The following is a 16,345-nucleotide window of genomic DNA, read 5'->3' as shown; positions in this document are numbered from 1 at the left end:
GTATAAAGAGACGGATGTTGACATCTGATAGCCAGCAGTTCCTCATGCTTGGAAAGCCTAGCAAAACAAAATGAACCGAAGGCAAACTGCACTCTGATGCTCATATTCAGCTATTTCCTCATGTGTTCTTAACTGGTATGAAAACCAAAGAAGGTAAATTACGGCAAACGGCACAGACAACTATGATTTGGACCGAAGAAAACAAAACAAACCATAAGTGTTCTACCCTGGTTTTTGAGCAGACTGCCTCTTAAAACCATGTCTCCTCTCCCAGGAGCACCTCGGTCCTCATCCTCCTCCCCTGCAACTCCTCCCCGAAGGCCAGCGCAGCCCTCGTATCCCCAAACAGGGACCCCCCTCCAGAAGGGATGCAGCCACTCTGACGGAGGGCAGGAGGGGGGCGCGCAGGGTGCTGCGCCTGGCCGGGGGCAAGACCTCCTACCCTGAGGAGGAGGAGGAGGTGTCGCTGTCTCCCAGACACCAAGGCAGGCCGGGGAGGCCGGCGGACCAGGAGTCAGAGGAGGAGGCCTACACCGAAGAGGAGCTGGAGCTGATGGAGGACAGGAGGCGCAGACACCCAGAGTTTGAGAAGAGACTATCCAAGGCGACTGATGTCAGGTAGCTGGGAGAAGTTGTTTGCTCTCGGGGATTAGGTTGTGTGTCCAACAGGAACCTCTTCTTCACAGCGCTGGTTTCTTTTTGTCCTTATGTTCAATGGAAAAAGGCACTATTGCTTATTGCTTTATAGCTAAAACAAAGGAGCTCGGTGCACACAGGGCTGTTGGGAATCTTGACCGATAGATCCGTACATTCTCTCCGCTCCCCCAAGTGTAAAGGTTTGCTTGTGTACGGTAAATGCCCGATGGAAAGTAAACATGTGCATACAATCCCACTTGTCTCCAGGGATTTGAGAAGACTTGCAGACAGACGAGTTGAGCCCTCTGACGACTTTGTAGATCCAAATCGTTATGGACCAAGTCATGAAAGGTACTACGATCTGAAAACTCCCACCTTACCAGTCATTCCTTTCCCCTTTTTCTCTCATAACCACACACACATCACATGTACACACATAGATACACACACACTTTCACACAAGGTCTGGCACCATAAAATTTGTGGTCTTCTCTCTTGTTTTTATCTGTAGTTTTGTCCTTTGTTGCTCTGTAAAGCAGTTTGTGACCAACCTGCATGTCAAAAGCATTCTATAAATAAACGTACTTGAGTTGATGATGTTTATCCTTACTGATCTTTTCTGTCGATCTTCTTTTGTTTGGTTTTTCCCAGGGAGAGGAGGGAGAATCCAGCAGGGGGCGCCAGAGGAGGCAGGAGATCCAGGGCACCGACGAATAAGGATGAAGCTGAGTTTGCCACTGGCCTTATGATTGGTTAGATGCACTTTCTGTCTTTATTTACAACTGAAGAGTTTGTTTCCAAAAGTGAAAGGTCTACCATTTCATTGGCATCTACAAAATGAATGAGCACAAAATCAAAAATAATAGCAGTTTGGAAATTAACTCTTCAATGAAAGAAAATTGTGATATCTGTGAAAGTGGTGACTGCTTTTTGTTGAAATTGTGCAAAACGATGATGGTCTCTTTCTAAACGGTGTCTCTCCTCTCCAGGAGATGCTGATGCAGAGGAGGCCTCACAGAGACGGAAGGAACGCTACAGGCAGGAGCTGCAAGAGCAGATAGCCGAACAGCACAGGAACAAGAAGAGGTGGGCTTTCAGTTGTCCTTGTCTTTCTGTCTTCAACAACACTGATGTCATGTACATTTTAGGCAGTTAGCTCATGCTTTTCCATCTCCGCAAGAGCCATGTATCCTATCCTAGTGTCACTGAGCAAGACACTGAACCCCTACCTGCTCACTCATTGTACATCGCCGTGGATGACAGCATCAGTTAAATACCTCAAATATAAGTGTGAAATATGTTCTGATGTGTAAAACCCTGCAAAACAACAGTGTGTTTGTGTCCTTGGTGCAGGGAGAAGGATTTGGAGCTGAGAGTTGCTGCCACAGGAGCGACTGACCCTGAGAAACAGGTCAGCCGGCAACTTACAACCAACCTCCATTTAGTTTGCTTCAGGCCAGGGACTTGCCTTATTTGAGTAAAAGCCGCAGTGGGGTTAGTACAAATCCCCACATCGGCAGCTACTTTCAGTATTTTACCAGCCATCTAGATTTATAGAATAGGACCCCCAAATGATGGTTGGGTACCTGCCGAAGTGGCTAGTGGAGCAGACAGTCTAGTCAGTCAGTCTAGTTTGATTGTGGGGTCTTGACTAAGATACACATTTTTATAAAGCATTCATTTGACAGTTGATATTTCTGCTTCTCAAAGATAAAGCCTTCATTTCTTTATTTCTCCAGGGAAGGTTTGCTGAGCACTTTTGAAATGAAATGAGAGAGAGAGAGAGGTAGAAGGGATTTTTAGTGTATGCTGATGACACCTCATCCCTCGGGGATTAATAAAGTATTACTATCTGTCAACTGTCTTTCTATCCACAATACAGCCGGACCGAATCAGGCAGTTTGGACTGAGCAGGAGGAAAGCTCCTCAGATTGTGGAGCCTCCAGCAGCAGAGGGCGAGTCGTCCGGCAGTCGACACAGTGACGAGAAGCTCGGCGTGGGGGACGGAGAGAGGCCTCCCCCTGAGCAGCCCCATGTGGCCTTCCAGTCCCCTCTACTGGAGTACAGCTCTGCCCTGGGCCTGGGGGGAGGGGGTGGTCTCTCGCCCTACAGCCAGCCTGCCGCCCCGGCCTTCCCCAGAGCCATGGACACTCCCAGGTACGCCACCGGTTCAACTTTTAACTCTCGCATGGATCTGCACAAATAGCCTGGAAAAGTATGGAAAAATATAGTTGATTCCTGATACATAGTTGATGATAGTTGGTTGACCCACTGTCATTTGACATTGTAATATTAATTGTTGTGAAAAATGAACCATCAGCTATAGAGTGATATGTCCTAGTTGACTGTCACTATGTGTTCATATTGAACACATACCAAAAATACAGTCCAGAAAGTAAGACCTAGAGAAAGTCTTGGATCTGAAAATGCAAACTGCAGTTTTCTAATGAACAGCTTGATATTCTACTGAAACTTTGTGTCTCCAGAATCCCCTTGTTCCCTCCCCACCCCCCGTCAACGCTACCCGAGGCCTACAGGAACCCGTATGGCGAGGCCCAGCACTACTACGGCACCAGAAACCTGCTGGATCCAAGCATGCCCTACTGTAAGCACTGGTCTCATCTATCACATGGGGTTGATGGTGCAGAGGATAAGGTGGAAAATGCCAAGTTCTCATAAAGGGCTGATAGAATTGGAATTACTATATTCATCATAATTTGTCTGTGTTGTTTTTATTTTCTACTCAGATGGCCAGCTGCCTGTGCCTGGTGCTGGCCTTCCCGTGTCCTACTGGAATGTGCCACCGGGGGGAGCCCTCCCCAGCCAGCTGGGTCACCACAGCCCCCACAGTCAGCACAGTGGAAGCAGCCTCCCTGAACCTCCAACGCAGTAAATGTCTACTCTTCACTCTCAATGCTCAGGCTTGGATAGCAGGGTGGAAATTACTACCAGCCACCATCCAAATGCTGCTAAGTTAGTCTGCTGTACCAGCCAATTGGACAGGTGACTAATCATCAGTTGGAGATCCTGCTACCCTATTATATAGGTGTAAATATAGTATAAACATATAAGTGTTTTAGGTAAGTTGACTCATTTTAGTGAAACAGTAATGAATAGATCTTACTTTGTAGCTCCCCAAAATTTGGCAACCACTGTTAAACCAGCCATAGCAATTTTTAGAGTGGAATAGGACCAGTGTTAAGATCCTAATGAAACTGACAAAAATGCTCATGCGTGAACGCTCGTTTAAATTTAGTTAATGATGACTGTGACGAATAGAAATTCTGTACTATGACAATATTAGAAACTTTATTTCATTCTGTTGGCAGCAAAAATGTGATGAAATGGAAAAGCACTGTGATGGACAATAATTATTGAATCACAGACATGCAATTGCTTTTGTAAATGCATGCTTAAAACTGGAGACATGGCTTATTATTATCCAATCACTGACATGTCAGAATTGTGACAACATTCCCAAAAATATCAGACAGCTCTCAGATGTCAATGTGTGCAGAGCAGAGGATAAATTAGGACATGTCTAAATGTCATCTACATTAATGCATTGGGGCCAATTTAATCTACATTTGGTTAATGGCTGGTGGTCATTTCCCATCCCGGACAGAGGGCTCAAAGTATTGACGCCCAGATTTGACGAGTGTTCATTCTGCAGCTCTCCGGGCAGGCCCGGCGGCGAGGCTGCTGCCGTGGACCCAGGAGCCGGGATGTTCCCTTCAGAGAGAACCAGACCCATCCGGGAGAGAATGCTGAGCTATAAAGAAGCTCTCAAGCAGCAGGTAGGTCAGACTAGCTATGAATCTTCATCTAGAAGCGTTGTCTTCTCCTAGATTCATTCACCACCACTACACTACCACCACTGATAGTATGATAAACTATCCAGCAAGTATATGGCTGATGTTTCCAATTAGTGCTGTTATGGATGGATGTGGAGCTAAAACTAATTTTACCCCTAAATACCACTGTTGCATAAAATCAGAGGGAACATCATAATAGTACCACAGAGGAAGAACCATTTAACTCAATTTTTACATTTTCAGAGTTTTTTTTCTGAATCTCATTTAACACTGGAGTGTTGTGTACATTGGAGTTGGTGTACATTCAGGTGATACATACCATTCACACATTTTATCCTTGAAATTACCCTAAGTTAACAGAAATTGTCAAGTGTGAGCAGCACTACTTATGGACAGGTATTGTTTAGGTGAAGATAGCACTGTAGCAACTGTTTTGAGATAAACTGGTAGCTGATAGTGTATTAAGTCTTTAGTGGAGACTCATTCACTGCATCCCAGTCTGTGATATGTTGGCAGGAAGACTCCAGGAGAGGGAGGAGTGAGCTTTACCAACAGGTAAAATAGATCCAGATAAGCCTGAATAGAATAGTGTGATAGAATAGTGTGAACGAGTCCAGTTAGACCCCAGTAGATCCTCAGTAATATGTGGATAGAGCCGCAGTAGAGTGTGTTTGTGAGGTACTCCATGTCTCCCGCTCTCCTCCTCAATCCCATCCCCTCTCCCATATCTTCCTCATCTACTCTACACTAAAATCCTCTCCTCCTCAGCGCTTATGTCTTTCCCTAGCATTTCTCTATCACAGATGATCGTTCAAGCCTCACGGGATCTTTTGTCAGGTGGCTGTGACTCTTGACTGCTTTAGTTTTGGTTGCTTGTGATGTTTGTGATTTAGGAATTGAAGTCTACTGTTGAGGTCAATACAAGTCACTCTGGATGAGAGTGTTGGCTAAATGACGAACATGCAAATCAATATGTTTTTAGGGGTATTAAGGGTATAGTAGGGACCGTTCCCAATCCCAACCTCTGGCAGCCATGTGGCGTCTACCTCCCTTTCTCATACCATTTGTCTAGTGAAGTGTCAATCAATCTCTTACATATTACCTGTAAAGGACAAAAGTTTTCTTTCTCGTGTTGATTTATGCAACAATATTCTGTATGCTCCTTTTGTATTTACCTGTTTTTTGGGGGTTTTTTTTGTTCTTTTTAGCCCAGTTTTTTAACTCATGTCCGACTTTATATTATTATTTATTAACTTAGTGGGTTGATATTTAATATTGTTTACAACTTTATTTAGCACTTTGTAACTCTTTCAAAATGATGGGTTGGAGTTAATAAGAATTACTAATTACAGAATTACATTCATATTCTGCCCTACAAATGCAAACAGCAGGAAAAACTCTGTTTTTTAAAGGTCAAGGGTCATTATTAGATTTAGATTTCATAATAACTAAAAATCAGAGCCATAAATGCTGCTAAATGATTTACAATCCATTTCTGTGTCAACAATATTTCTGGTGGGACGGGTTAAACCCTCAGGTAATTTTTCTCATGTTTCGCTATTCAAGCAGTTACAGCTGTTTGGATTTGTAGGGTAGTGTTAGCATTTGCATTATATATTTGTGTATGAAACAAGCCGCCTGTGCTTTTGTGTATCAGCAGAGTATTGTGTAGTCCATTGTGTTGAAGCGGTGCTGTGCTCTACCTCGTGATGTAGATCCAGGAGCGACAGGAGCGTCGGCGTCTGGAGAGGGAGGAGAGGGAGCGCTTGGAGGCCCAGCTGGAGGCCGACATGAAGAACCACCAGCCCTGGGGCCGAGGCGGCGGAGGGGCCCCGCTCCGAGACAGCACCGGAAACCTCATCAGTAGGTCCCGGAGATTCCTAATTATTTGTATATATAAATGACAAGGCACAAAGAAGAGAGGGAAAATGATGTTGTTGTGCAGGTGAGATAAAGCCTAAGGGACACATTTCAACTTGAATGAAAATCAACATGAGAAAGACAAAGCTGAACTGGGGAAAAGAAACTGAATGGCAGCTTTTGTGTGTAAGAGTCTTCAAAGATGGAAGGGAAAAGAGAGGGAATCCCTTTCCTCTAGGTAGTCCTGCAGCAATGGGAGACAGGTTTAGTTTCAGCAGTGGGACCCGGTATCATTTCAAGTCTCTGTCTCAGTTTTAAAATGTTTATTAGGACACCTATCCTGGCATGAATTAATGCATCTAGAGTGCTAAGTGTTGCTTAACACTTATGACTAGAAGAATCAGCTTGTTTTTAGTGTTTCTTCTTTCTTTTATCTACAAGCAAATCACCACACATACTCTTGTGTCTGCGACTGATTTAAATTTTGACTTCCCTTTCCTGTGGCCAGCTGACCTCAACCAGATGCACAAGCTGAACGAGGAGGCCTACAGCAACCCAGAGCAGTGGCAGAGGAGAGCCACGGCCGCCTTGACGGCCCGCCGGGTGGAGCACCCCGACCCCAGCGACAGGGTCTCTGGTACTGTAGCCATGTTCCCTCTCCATGCACCTAGCAGCGGTCGGCCATAAGGACATTTTTAGCGTTGCAGCCTGCACTAGAACCAAAACTGGGGTAAACAAACGGGGACAAATGTGGGGCCAAAACTGAGATTACCCCCAAGCATCACTGCACCACTGTTAGTGAAAGTTGCAGAGGAAAATCCGTACAGTGCCTAGTCTTATGGATGGAACTGTGATTGGATGTCATATTTTATAGTGTTTAAGTTTGAAAAGGAGGACCTTTGGACTAAAAATAATGAGAAGGATATTTCATACTTGACATACAAAGTGACAAAGCACTGTAAAATAAAAGACAAACAAACACATCAGTTACAAGCAAATGATCAGCTCTATTAATGTGAAGACTGGCACTGCTGGCTCCATTAAGTCCCAGAGCTTGTTCAGGCCAACAAAACTCCATGTTGGACTCCCAACAGAGAAATGAACAATACTACAACAGCATAGCAGTAATTGGATAGTAGATCAGTGCTACATCTACTCAGATAGTCATTATTTTCTTAGCTACTGCTCCGTGACCTTTGTCACAGACATTGTCACAGGAAAGTTCACAAACGGTGTCCAACTCTCAGTGGAAGTTGTTCATGTTCCCTTCTCTGTGTAGGTTTCACCCATGTGCAAACCCCCCAGTTTGCCAGAGGCAATGTGTTTGCCAACCCGCCCAGCCCACAGCAGCTCCAGGAGCAGGACAAGTACAAAGCCTACCTCAAGCAGCAGGTATGACAGGCCCTGAGCCCTAGTGTCCGCAGTGTTTTATGAGTTCTTTTTGAGTTTAGGAAAAGAGCTTTCTTCGCGTCAAATCCCGCTCATCACAATAAGAACTCAATTATTTCTTTGTTGAGTATGGTTTGTTTATAAGAATTATTTTACAGTTAATTAGACAATGACCAGCAAACGTGGAAAACTGCTACCAGGCAAATGCTAGTAAGTTAGACTACTCTAGCAGCACCTTCACCAAGTAACTAACCTCATCATTTGGAGGTTCTGTTTTGTTCTAAAAATCTATTTGGCTGGTCGAATAGTGAAAGTGACTGGTGAATTTGGGTTTTACCAGCCAGTTAAAAGATGTGTTGGTGTTAAGTTAAGGGGGTTTTATGTTTGGTTAATAGGGTTTTGCATTAACGTGGATTTGTTTGCAGATAGAAGAGAAATGTCGTAAGAAGGCTGAGGAGAGGGAGCGGATGAGAATGGAGGAGGAGAAGGAGGAGAAGAGGCTGGCGGAGCAGAGGGCTCGCATCCAGAGGGAGTACGAGGAGGAGCAGGAGAGGAAGAAACGCAAGGAGATGGAGGTGTGGAGCTAAACCGCTGAGCCGAGGAACAAGGGGTTAAAACACACGCTTTACTTTTGGACCGGCAGAACAGTTTTGACGTTTCAGCACGCATCTCTCTCAGAAGATCAGGTTGCTGCTGTGTTCCAGGTCACTCTATTGATAATGACCTGACCTGGGATCTGCTGTCATCTTCCCCAGCTCACAGTGTCAGTAACTACAGACAGAATTACTTCTTGAAACGTAGCACTCTGGGGTGGAATTAGATAATCTTACTTGGGCCTAGTTTGCCTCTAAGTATCCGTGAAATGACTAGTCTACAGGCAGATGTGGTAAACAATCAGGTACAAATCTGCAATGTCTGGAAAACAATGAGTAGTGTTTTTCAATTCAAATCTTTACTGTCCCACTGGGGGAAATTCAGTTCACAGCCAGGTAAAAATACAAACACATCAAACAAGTTGCTACAGTCACATTAAAGACACAACTGCAAAACAAGATCAGAGTTGGAATTGCATTATTTTATGTGGATAAATCAGAACAAAGAAGTCCTGTAGTGGATGGTCAGGACAGTCCAGAATGGTGTTTGCCTTCCTAAGGAACTGTTTATAATAAATGTGTAGAAGCTGGGCCAGACTCACCCATATAATATTACTTGCCACTCTGACGAGGCTCCCGAGCCTCTTCTTCTTCTTCTTCTTCTCTGGTTAAGGTTACCATATCATGCAACAATGCAAAAAGTCAAGACAGATTTCTCAATTTCTTTTCCATCTCCCTCCCTCTCTCCCTCTCCAACCTCTCCTCCATCTCTCCCTTCCCCGTCGCTTCTTTCTCTCTTCCCTCTCTCAGCAAAAGGCCAAGAACGAGGAGCTGATTCAGCTGGCTGAGCAGCGGAAGAAGGAGGCGGAGAGGAAGAAGAAGGAAGTGGAGGAGAAGGAGAACGCGGTGCTGAGGAGGCAGTACGAGAGGGAGAGGCAGGCTCGTCTGGAGGAGGTTAGCCCTCTGAAGTCTCCTCAGCCACTCAGCAAGCACCACCTCCCCACTGTAACATAGCAACGTCATTACGAGTAACCCTAGCAAGGCCGAAACAAGTGTTTGATAGAATGTTTCAAATCTCAATAGAGGCTTCGGAGTCCCTTGTACCTTTAGCCCTAGCCTCTACTCCAACAATGCACTCGAGAAGAGTCTGCTTGAGAAAAGTCAGTTAACTTGAGTAAACAGTTGGTTTTTGTTTTTTGTTAGCTGACTAACTAGCCAGCAAGCTTATTGTAAAGAAACTAATGTTAAAATGCAACGACTAGCTGCTATGAGGTACTAGCCACATAAGCAAGGAAAATAACGGCAAGCTACCAGAAACTATGGTTAGCAAACTAACAAGCTGACATATCTAAACACAAAATTAATCAGATGTATCAGTGGGGAAACATCAGTTCCCAACCAAAAACAGCACAGAAATTGTATCTGTTTGATACTGTTGAGGCAGCTGTAAGTCCTAAGTTTATAAATGTAATCATCTGTTTTCAGCTGTTGTTGGCCAGGGCTGTGGTTCTCCAATATGGCCGCCAGAGGGTTAGCCATAGCTTCAAACCTGTGCCTAAGACTGTGTGGTACTGAATGGATGGCTGTGTGTCTTTAGGTCCACAGGGAGCCCTCCCCTCCAATCCCCACCCTGCAGAGGAAGCACGGCCTACCCCGCTACACCCCCAGACCCCCCACTGCCGACAGCCAACACTCTATCGCCCCCCTGTCTGTGAGTCATACACACACAGACGCACAGAGCTTGCTTGCTTGCTTTCTTTCTTTCTTTAAAAGAGGATGTTTGTTCAACAAAGCTTCCCTGGGTAAAAAAAGGTTGAAAAAAATGTTTTCTCACTTTGTACTCATTCCTTCTCTTTTCTTTCTCTTTTCTTTTCCTCTTTAAGGAGCGCTCTCTGTCTGGGCTCCAGTCTCCCCCTGTCCCTGCCTGTAGGAACCAGCTCCGAGCTGCAGGTATACACACACACACACACACACACCCGCACACACCCGCACACCTTGGGCCCTTTTGGACCATGATTGGAGACCACTGACATAGTGGATCAGGTCAACACTTGGTATCAGCTGGTACTTCAAGTTTAGCACTGGGAATCCGTATCAGCAGTGAAACCACAGTATCGGTGTGTCTCCAGTGTTTGACTCTGTGTGTGTGTGTGTGTGTGTGTGTGTGTGTGTGTGTGTGTGTTTTTCATGCTTCCAGAGGACCAGCGCGACGTGTTCAGCGAGCTGTCAGCGTTGCGTCGGCAGCTCCGCAGCGAGCAGCAGCGTCTGGAGGGTCGTCTGCTGCAGGCCGACTGGGAGGAGCTAGACTCGCCTCTGGGTGACAGGTAAGACCCTGACACATGCATCACTCATATTAAAAACATAACATCTACCATTTTTGATCCAATGTGCCTTACTGTAGACCCACTGTCATTTCACGTATTTGACGAATAATCTTCATCCATAGTGCAATATGGTTTAGTTGAATGTCTCTCAGCATACATCATATGGACACAAATGTACAAATATACAGTAGCTGATATTAGTCTTGTACAGCTAAATCAGTCAGTACTGATGAAGTACCCATAAAAAAGGTACAATATAGTCATGTTATACATCTGACTCCACACTTTTCAACATTTCATTACATGGTAAATTTCCTCCCTAACTCCACACTTTTCAACATTTTATTACATGATAAATTTCCTCCCTAATTAAGTGTTAGATTAAAGACTGTAGGCCAAGAGTCATCTTAACTTCCCAGGCTGTAGGTTAGCCGGAGGTCTAAGGATTCTGCCGTGCCAGGGGAATGGTTGATGATAATTACGTGTGTAAAATTGCGTGTGTGTCCAGACATCAGGAGCGCCCACTAGTGGATGTGTTCGACATGGCCAGGCTGCGGCTCCAGGCTCCGGTCCGAAGGCCCAACTCCAGAAGCGCAGAGCCCCGAAACCTGCTGCGAATCCACGACTCCCTGCAGCTCAAACACACCGGTGAGGCTGACAGACAGCAGCTCGTTGAGTAAGAACAGAAAACGCTAATGTGGCCAAATGGTTATGGAGGAACTGCCTTGTAGCCAAAATGTCATAGGTTCAATCCCCCCAACAGCCAGTGCACCCATCAACAGTTATACATTGCAAAAAAATATCCATCTTATCAAATCATTTAGTCCAGTATTGAGTCTTAAAAGTGAAAAAATCTACCAGTGGGGTGAGATAATTGCACTTAATTCCAATGCAAATCATTAGTTCCAAGAATTATCTTGAATGAAGTGTCTCTTGATACTAGGGGAATAATCTGTTTCATTATCTTGTTTCAAGATATTAACACTTGTTTCTAGAAAATAAGTAAAAACCACAGTGGAAACAAGAAAAATAAGATTTTAGACTTAATATGAGAGTATGTGTCTTGTTAAGATCATCTTTTGCAATGTATGGCCTGTCAAAGTGTCCTTGTGCAAGACATTGAACTCCTACTGAGTAAGTAATTCTAGATAAGAACATCAGCTGTGACTGTACAACTCAAACAAACATCAGGTGCTTTTTCAGTTCTTTTGTACATCCAGCTGCCATTCATTTATAATGGGAGATTATCCTCAGCGTACGTATCTCACAGAAGCCTTCTTATCAGGCCTTGCTTCTCAGCTCAGCATTTACAGGAGCCATTACTGTCTCGCATTAAATGTGTGACTGATGTGTCTGTGTCTGTGTGTTTGTGTCAGACGGTGAGTCCAGGGCGGGTTCCTGTGAGGTTGCCAAGCATGAGGAAGTGGGCGTGGCCAGCAGGAGGAGGCGGGACTACAGGGAACCGTATCGCCAGTTCAGCAGCCAGAGGACGACCGCCCAGGACGGTCAGAGCTCACTGCACCAATAGATAATTCACTGCTTATCCCCTTTAAATAGTTTTAATATTTCACTGTGGAAGAATACCTTCACAACAAGCAAATTCATTTTCCGCTACATTTCCTCTATATATATCATATATATCAGAGCAGGAATTTAACTTTGTGTGTTGGTACATTACAAAATCTACCACCTACTCACACTATTTTACCAGCCAACTAGATTTTTAGAATAGAATAGGACCTCCAAATGATGGTTGGTTATCTGCCAAAGTCATGGCTGGTGGAAGCACAGTTTCACTTTTCAACAAAAGCATTGTACACCTTGAATTCAGTTTTAGAGGTCTTAACAATGTTTTGCGGTTTCTCTTGGTGTGCTGTTTCTCCTGTGAGAAATCAGTCCAGTTGTAGGTCCACTGTTATTTTCATTTTCACATTTATTTCAGGTCTTATATTTCATTCTAACTGGCATTAAATTTAACTTGGTGTAATTTGCAAACACCCCGTATTGGTAGTCTTAAAGAGATATTTCATTTAGTAGAACAGTTTTCCTATTTACCACACAGACCTCTAATAGGAGTTGGGGAGCAGTCAGCCTCCAACATCAACTCTCCTGGTGAGCCACTGAATTTTTCTAGCTCTGAGTGTCAATAACAGCAAGATTACTGATTGGACACAGAATAAAATAATCTGACCTTGGTCTACTTGGCCATTTCTATATGTCTCTTAGGTTTTCAAATCAGAATCAAGTTAGTGGTTTGGTACCAGAATAGTAAGGGTTGAACTTGGGGATTGGGGAAACTAGTCAGTACCTTCTACAAGGAAAGATGTATACTTTCTCTTTGGTGGCGTAACCTTCCTCAAAAATGGATCAATTCAAAAATACATGGGTGTCAATGAACAAAAAATATTTTGTGCAGATGCATGCTTTTTGTTCAACAGGTGATACTAATTTATATCAGTTACTGCCCCAGCCAAGCCACCTATCACCCTGAACAGAGGGTGTATAAAGCCAGTTGGTAGGAAAGATAATACTTTTCTCCTTGTGTTGCAGATTATTTAGACCTGTCCCCACCTCAGCCAAATCACTATCTGGTGAGTTGAGAAGGAAGAACTTATTACATCACATCCTCTATGCATCCTCGTATATGCCATTCGCTTGGGTTTAATCAAACACTTGTACTGCAGTTTTTAGTTCTTTGCCTTGTACCTCTGTCATATGTAATGTATCGAATATAGAATAGGATTTTGAAGGGAGTGTTGTGTTTTTGTTCCAGAGGAGCGCGATGGGAGAATCTGCCAGAGGGTTTCTGCTGGAGTCAGAGAGCGCTTTCATCGGTAAGACTGCAGAGATGGAGATCTTTACATAGAGGCATTTTTTTGCTGTCACTGACGAAAGATACACAACATCTTTTCATCTGGCGTCGTAGAGGTGCACCCGCTTGATGACCAGTTGGATTCGGGGAACACACACTACCCGAGTTTTCACACCACGCAACCATCCAATCTGGCTGAACAATTTTCTTTCCACACATCCTGTATTTTCTTTTCAAATCCCATTTGCCGTTGCCAGTCTCCATTCAGATTTGAGCGGGTGGCCAGCTCACACTACAGGAGGACGTCACATCTTGTCTAGACTCGAGTTGGAAAAATCAAACGTGTTTGAAATAATCGCGTATAGAGATTAAAGTCCTCCCCTCACACACTACAAGATCCTCTGTACGACTGTCCCAAACTAGCATTAACTTAGTCCAAGTCTGAAAATCTGTTGTGATGGCCAAATCATGGGTATAATCGACCTAAAAATCGTGTAGTGTTTCCCCTGCTTAAGGTGTGAATATTCGTAGTTAAGGTTATATTTTCACAGTGATAGAACTTTAACGTGTTTTATTAATTCTCTCCTGCTCAATAAAGAACAGCCATAATCTAGATAATACTTTTTTTCAGGTGCTTTACACGGCAGTAAAGTTTGATGGCACATAAGTACAGAGGAGTGGAGTGTCCCTGTCCTGACTGCCTGACCTGCTTTTGCTTCTTGTGGCGATAGTGCTGTGGGGAAAACAGCACACAGTACAGCAATTCCTCTGTGGGTTTGTTTAGTTGTGGTGCCTGGGGGTAATTTTGTTTTTTTGGTTTGTGTGTTGGTTCCTCAGACCCCCTAGGCGATGCCTTTCCGGTGCCCCCCACCCCAGAGCAGCAGAAGACCCCCCAGCTGTCGGCCAGGGAGAGGAGGCGGCTGGCCAAACAGTCACAACCCCTCCAGGTACTTCTCTGTCCACACCACACACACACCTCAGCTAGCGGGCCGGGCTTTCTTATCTGGACGCTTCAGAGACTGTCCCGTGGCTTAAATGGGCACAGGTTCAATCCCCCCCCCCCCCAACAGCCATGTGTCCTGTCCTTGAGCAAGACACTTCTCACTCATTGTAAGTTGCTCTGGATAAGAACAAATTAAATGTAATATGAAACAAAATGTTTCTGTACAGCTGAATTTTCTGATTATTTGAGGAAACAAATGTCATAAAGAATGTCTCTTCCAACTGTTTTTCCAACCGTCTTGTCCGGTGTCTCCTGGTTGGTTCAGGAACGGGCTGCCTCCAGGGAGCCCATTGGCCATCCAGATAGCTACTCCCACCAATCAGGGAGCAGGAGGAGGCGGGAGGCGGAGCCGAGTGCAGAGGGGAGGAGGACAGGAAGACTGATGGCTCTCAGTCGTCATGGCAGCACAGCCGGTACGACAGGCAGGATTCGATGTTGCTGGTGGTTAGATTTTGTCATTCCAATGTTGCTGGACAAAAAACACGCATCAGCAAAAAGTACTTTTTTCAGGAATTAAGTAAATGTTTATTGTCTCAATTTCAAGGGCCCACGGGTCATTAAATTCACCCAACATTTAAATGACCATGGAAACCTTTGGTTCTAGTAAGAAAACGAATAACATCACCATTATTTTCTGTATCAGTACAGATTTCAAGGCATCACAGTGTATCGAAAGGTATCCGAAAGCTTCAAAATATTGGATAACTTAACTTTAAATTGTCCGGTTCTCCAGGAGCAGTGGATCTGTCCGACGACGAGGACGACTCGCCCCCTCCCCGGGTCTCTCTTCACCATCCAAACCACCGCGGCTCCGTGGAAACCGTCGCCACGGACCCCTGGTTGCGGCCGGGCACGTCGGACACGCTGAAGCGCTTGATGGACGGCCCGTCGAGGAGGGAGCGGCTGGCGACACAAGACTCCGCCCCCCGGGACTGGGACGGGCCTAACTATCACGGCTAGTCTTTACCAGGCACACTCCCCACTGTCTTTGTTGGGATTCTAAAGATCTTGGCTGGATTTAATTTGCGGCTTCGCTGACAGATGCTTATATGTCCATATGAATGCCTGCAGGGCTGGGTGCTGAAAAATGATGCCTATCGGTACAGAGATTGTTTACAGTAAAGAACCTCAAAATGTCAGATCCTCACAATGAGAACTGAAGATTTCTTCCTGTTTATGGGGATTTCCAGTCATATTCGTAACTTAATAAATTATATTTTAATTAAAGCTATGGAATGTGTATTTTGTTTGGCTGTATTTGACAGCCTGTGATAAGGCATCACAGCCTCAAATCTGCTAGCGTCACCTTGCTGACTTTCTGTTGAATCCTCTCCAACATAGTAATTGCCTGTTTGACATTTGAGCTCTTTGGTTCGATGGACACCTAAACTGTTATCCAGACTTCTATATTCAAGAAACCTGCTATATCCACGTTCCATATGAACATCTTTAATACATCTTGACAACTCCTAACTCCTCTTGAGCACTAAGAGATTTATATACCGTAACTTCCTTTTATTCAAATGTGTAAAAGCAGGGGCAAATTTGTCTGGATGTGGACATGCTAATCTGAGCCATGCCACACAGAGCATGTGGACATACATGTTGTAATTAATGACGTGACGCCCATGGTGAACATAGGAATTACAGCCCTTTCACCTATCAACCCACACAACTTCAACGACTTGAATAAAAAACAATAACTTGACCATCTAAATTTTGATCACATATGTTCTTGAGTTTGGCCAGGAAAATACATTTTTTAGAACTTTTTTTACCCATCATAACTCAAGTCTGTTTTACTCCAGTGTTTCTAAAAAAGTCAAAACATAGATTGCCTCAAAATATATAAAATACTGGAGAATCATATCATTAGCTGCCATATGCTGTCAGCCCTTGTGTCAAAAGAAAGC

General features: G+C 44.4%; 1 protein-coding gene across 1 annotated transcript; it reads left to right on the top strand.

The window, feature by feature from the left end:
- Positions 1–274: 274 nt before the first annotated feature.
- Positions 275–15,627, top strand: LOC139639972 (centrosome and spindle pole-associated protein 1-like; the record flags this gene model as incomplete). The annotated part of the gene is made up of 24 exons (XM_071514143.1): positions 275–618; positions 904–987; positions 1,288–1,388; positions 1,626–1,722; positions 1,990–2,047; positions 2,519–2,793; positions 3,123–3,241; positions 3,384–3,525; positions 4,310–4,433; positions 6,167–6,314; positions 6,820–6,948; positions 7,591–7,703; positions 8,126–8,275; positions 9,104–9,247; positions 9,891–10,004; positions 10,177–10,243; positions 10,491–10,617; positions 11,126–11,265; positions 11,994–12,122; positions 13,168–13,208; positions 13,391–13,451; positions 14,267–14,376; positions 14,698–14,845; positions 15,166–15,627. Coding segments are annotated over 24 exons (3,192 nt in total), but the record flags the coding sequence as incomplete, so codon positions are not given.
- Positions 15,628–16,345: the final 718 nt, after the last annotated feature.

This window comes from Centroberyx affinis, unplaced genomic scaffold (genome assembly GCF_046629955.1).
Source record: "Centroberyx affinis isolate AG114_WGS23_722 - 3 ecotype Tasmania unplaced genomic scaffold, CSIRO-AGI_Caff_v1 ptg008042l_1, whole genome shotgun sequence".
Classification (NCBI taxonomy): Eukaryota; Metazoa; Chordata; class Actinopteri; order Beryciformes; family Berycidae; genus Centroberyx; species Centroberyx affinis.
The sequence above is the reverse complement of the archived record's forward strand: the minus strand, read 5'-3'. Positions and strand labels throughout refer to the sequence as shown.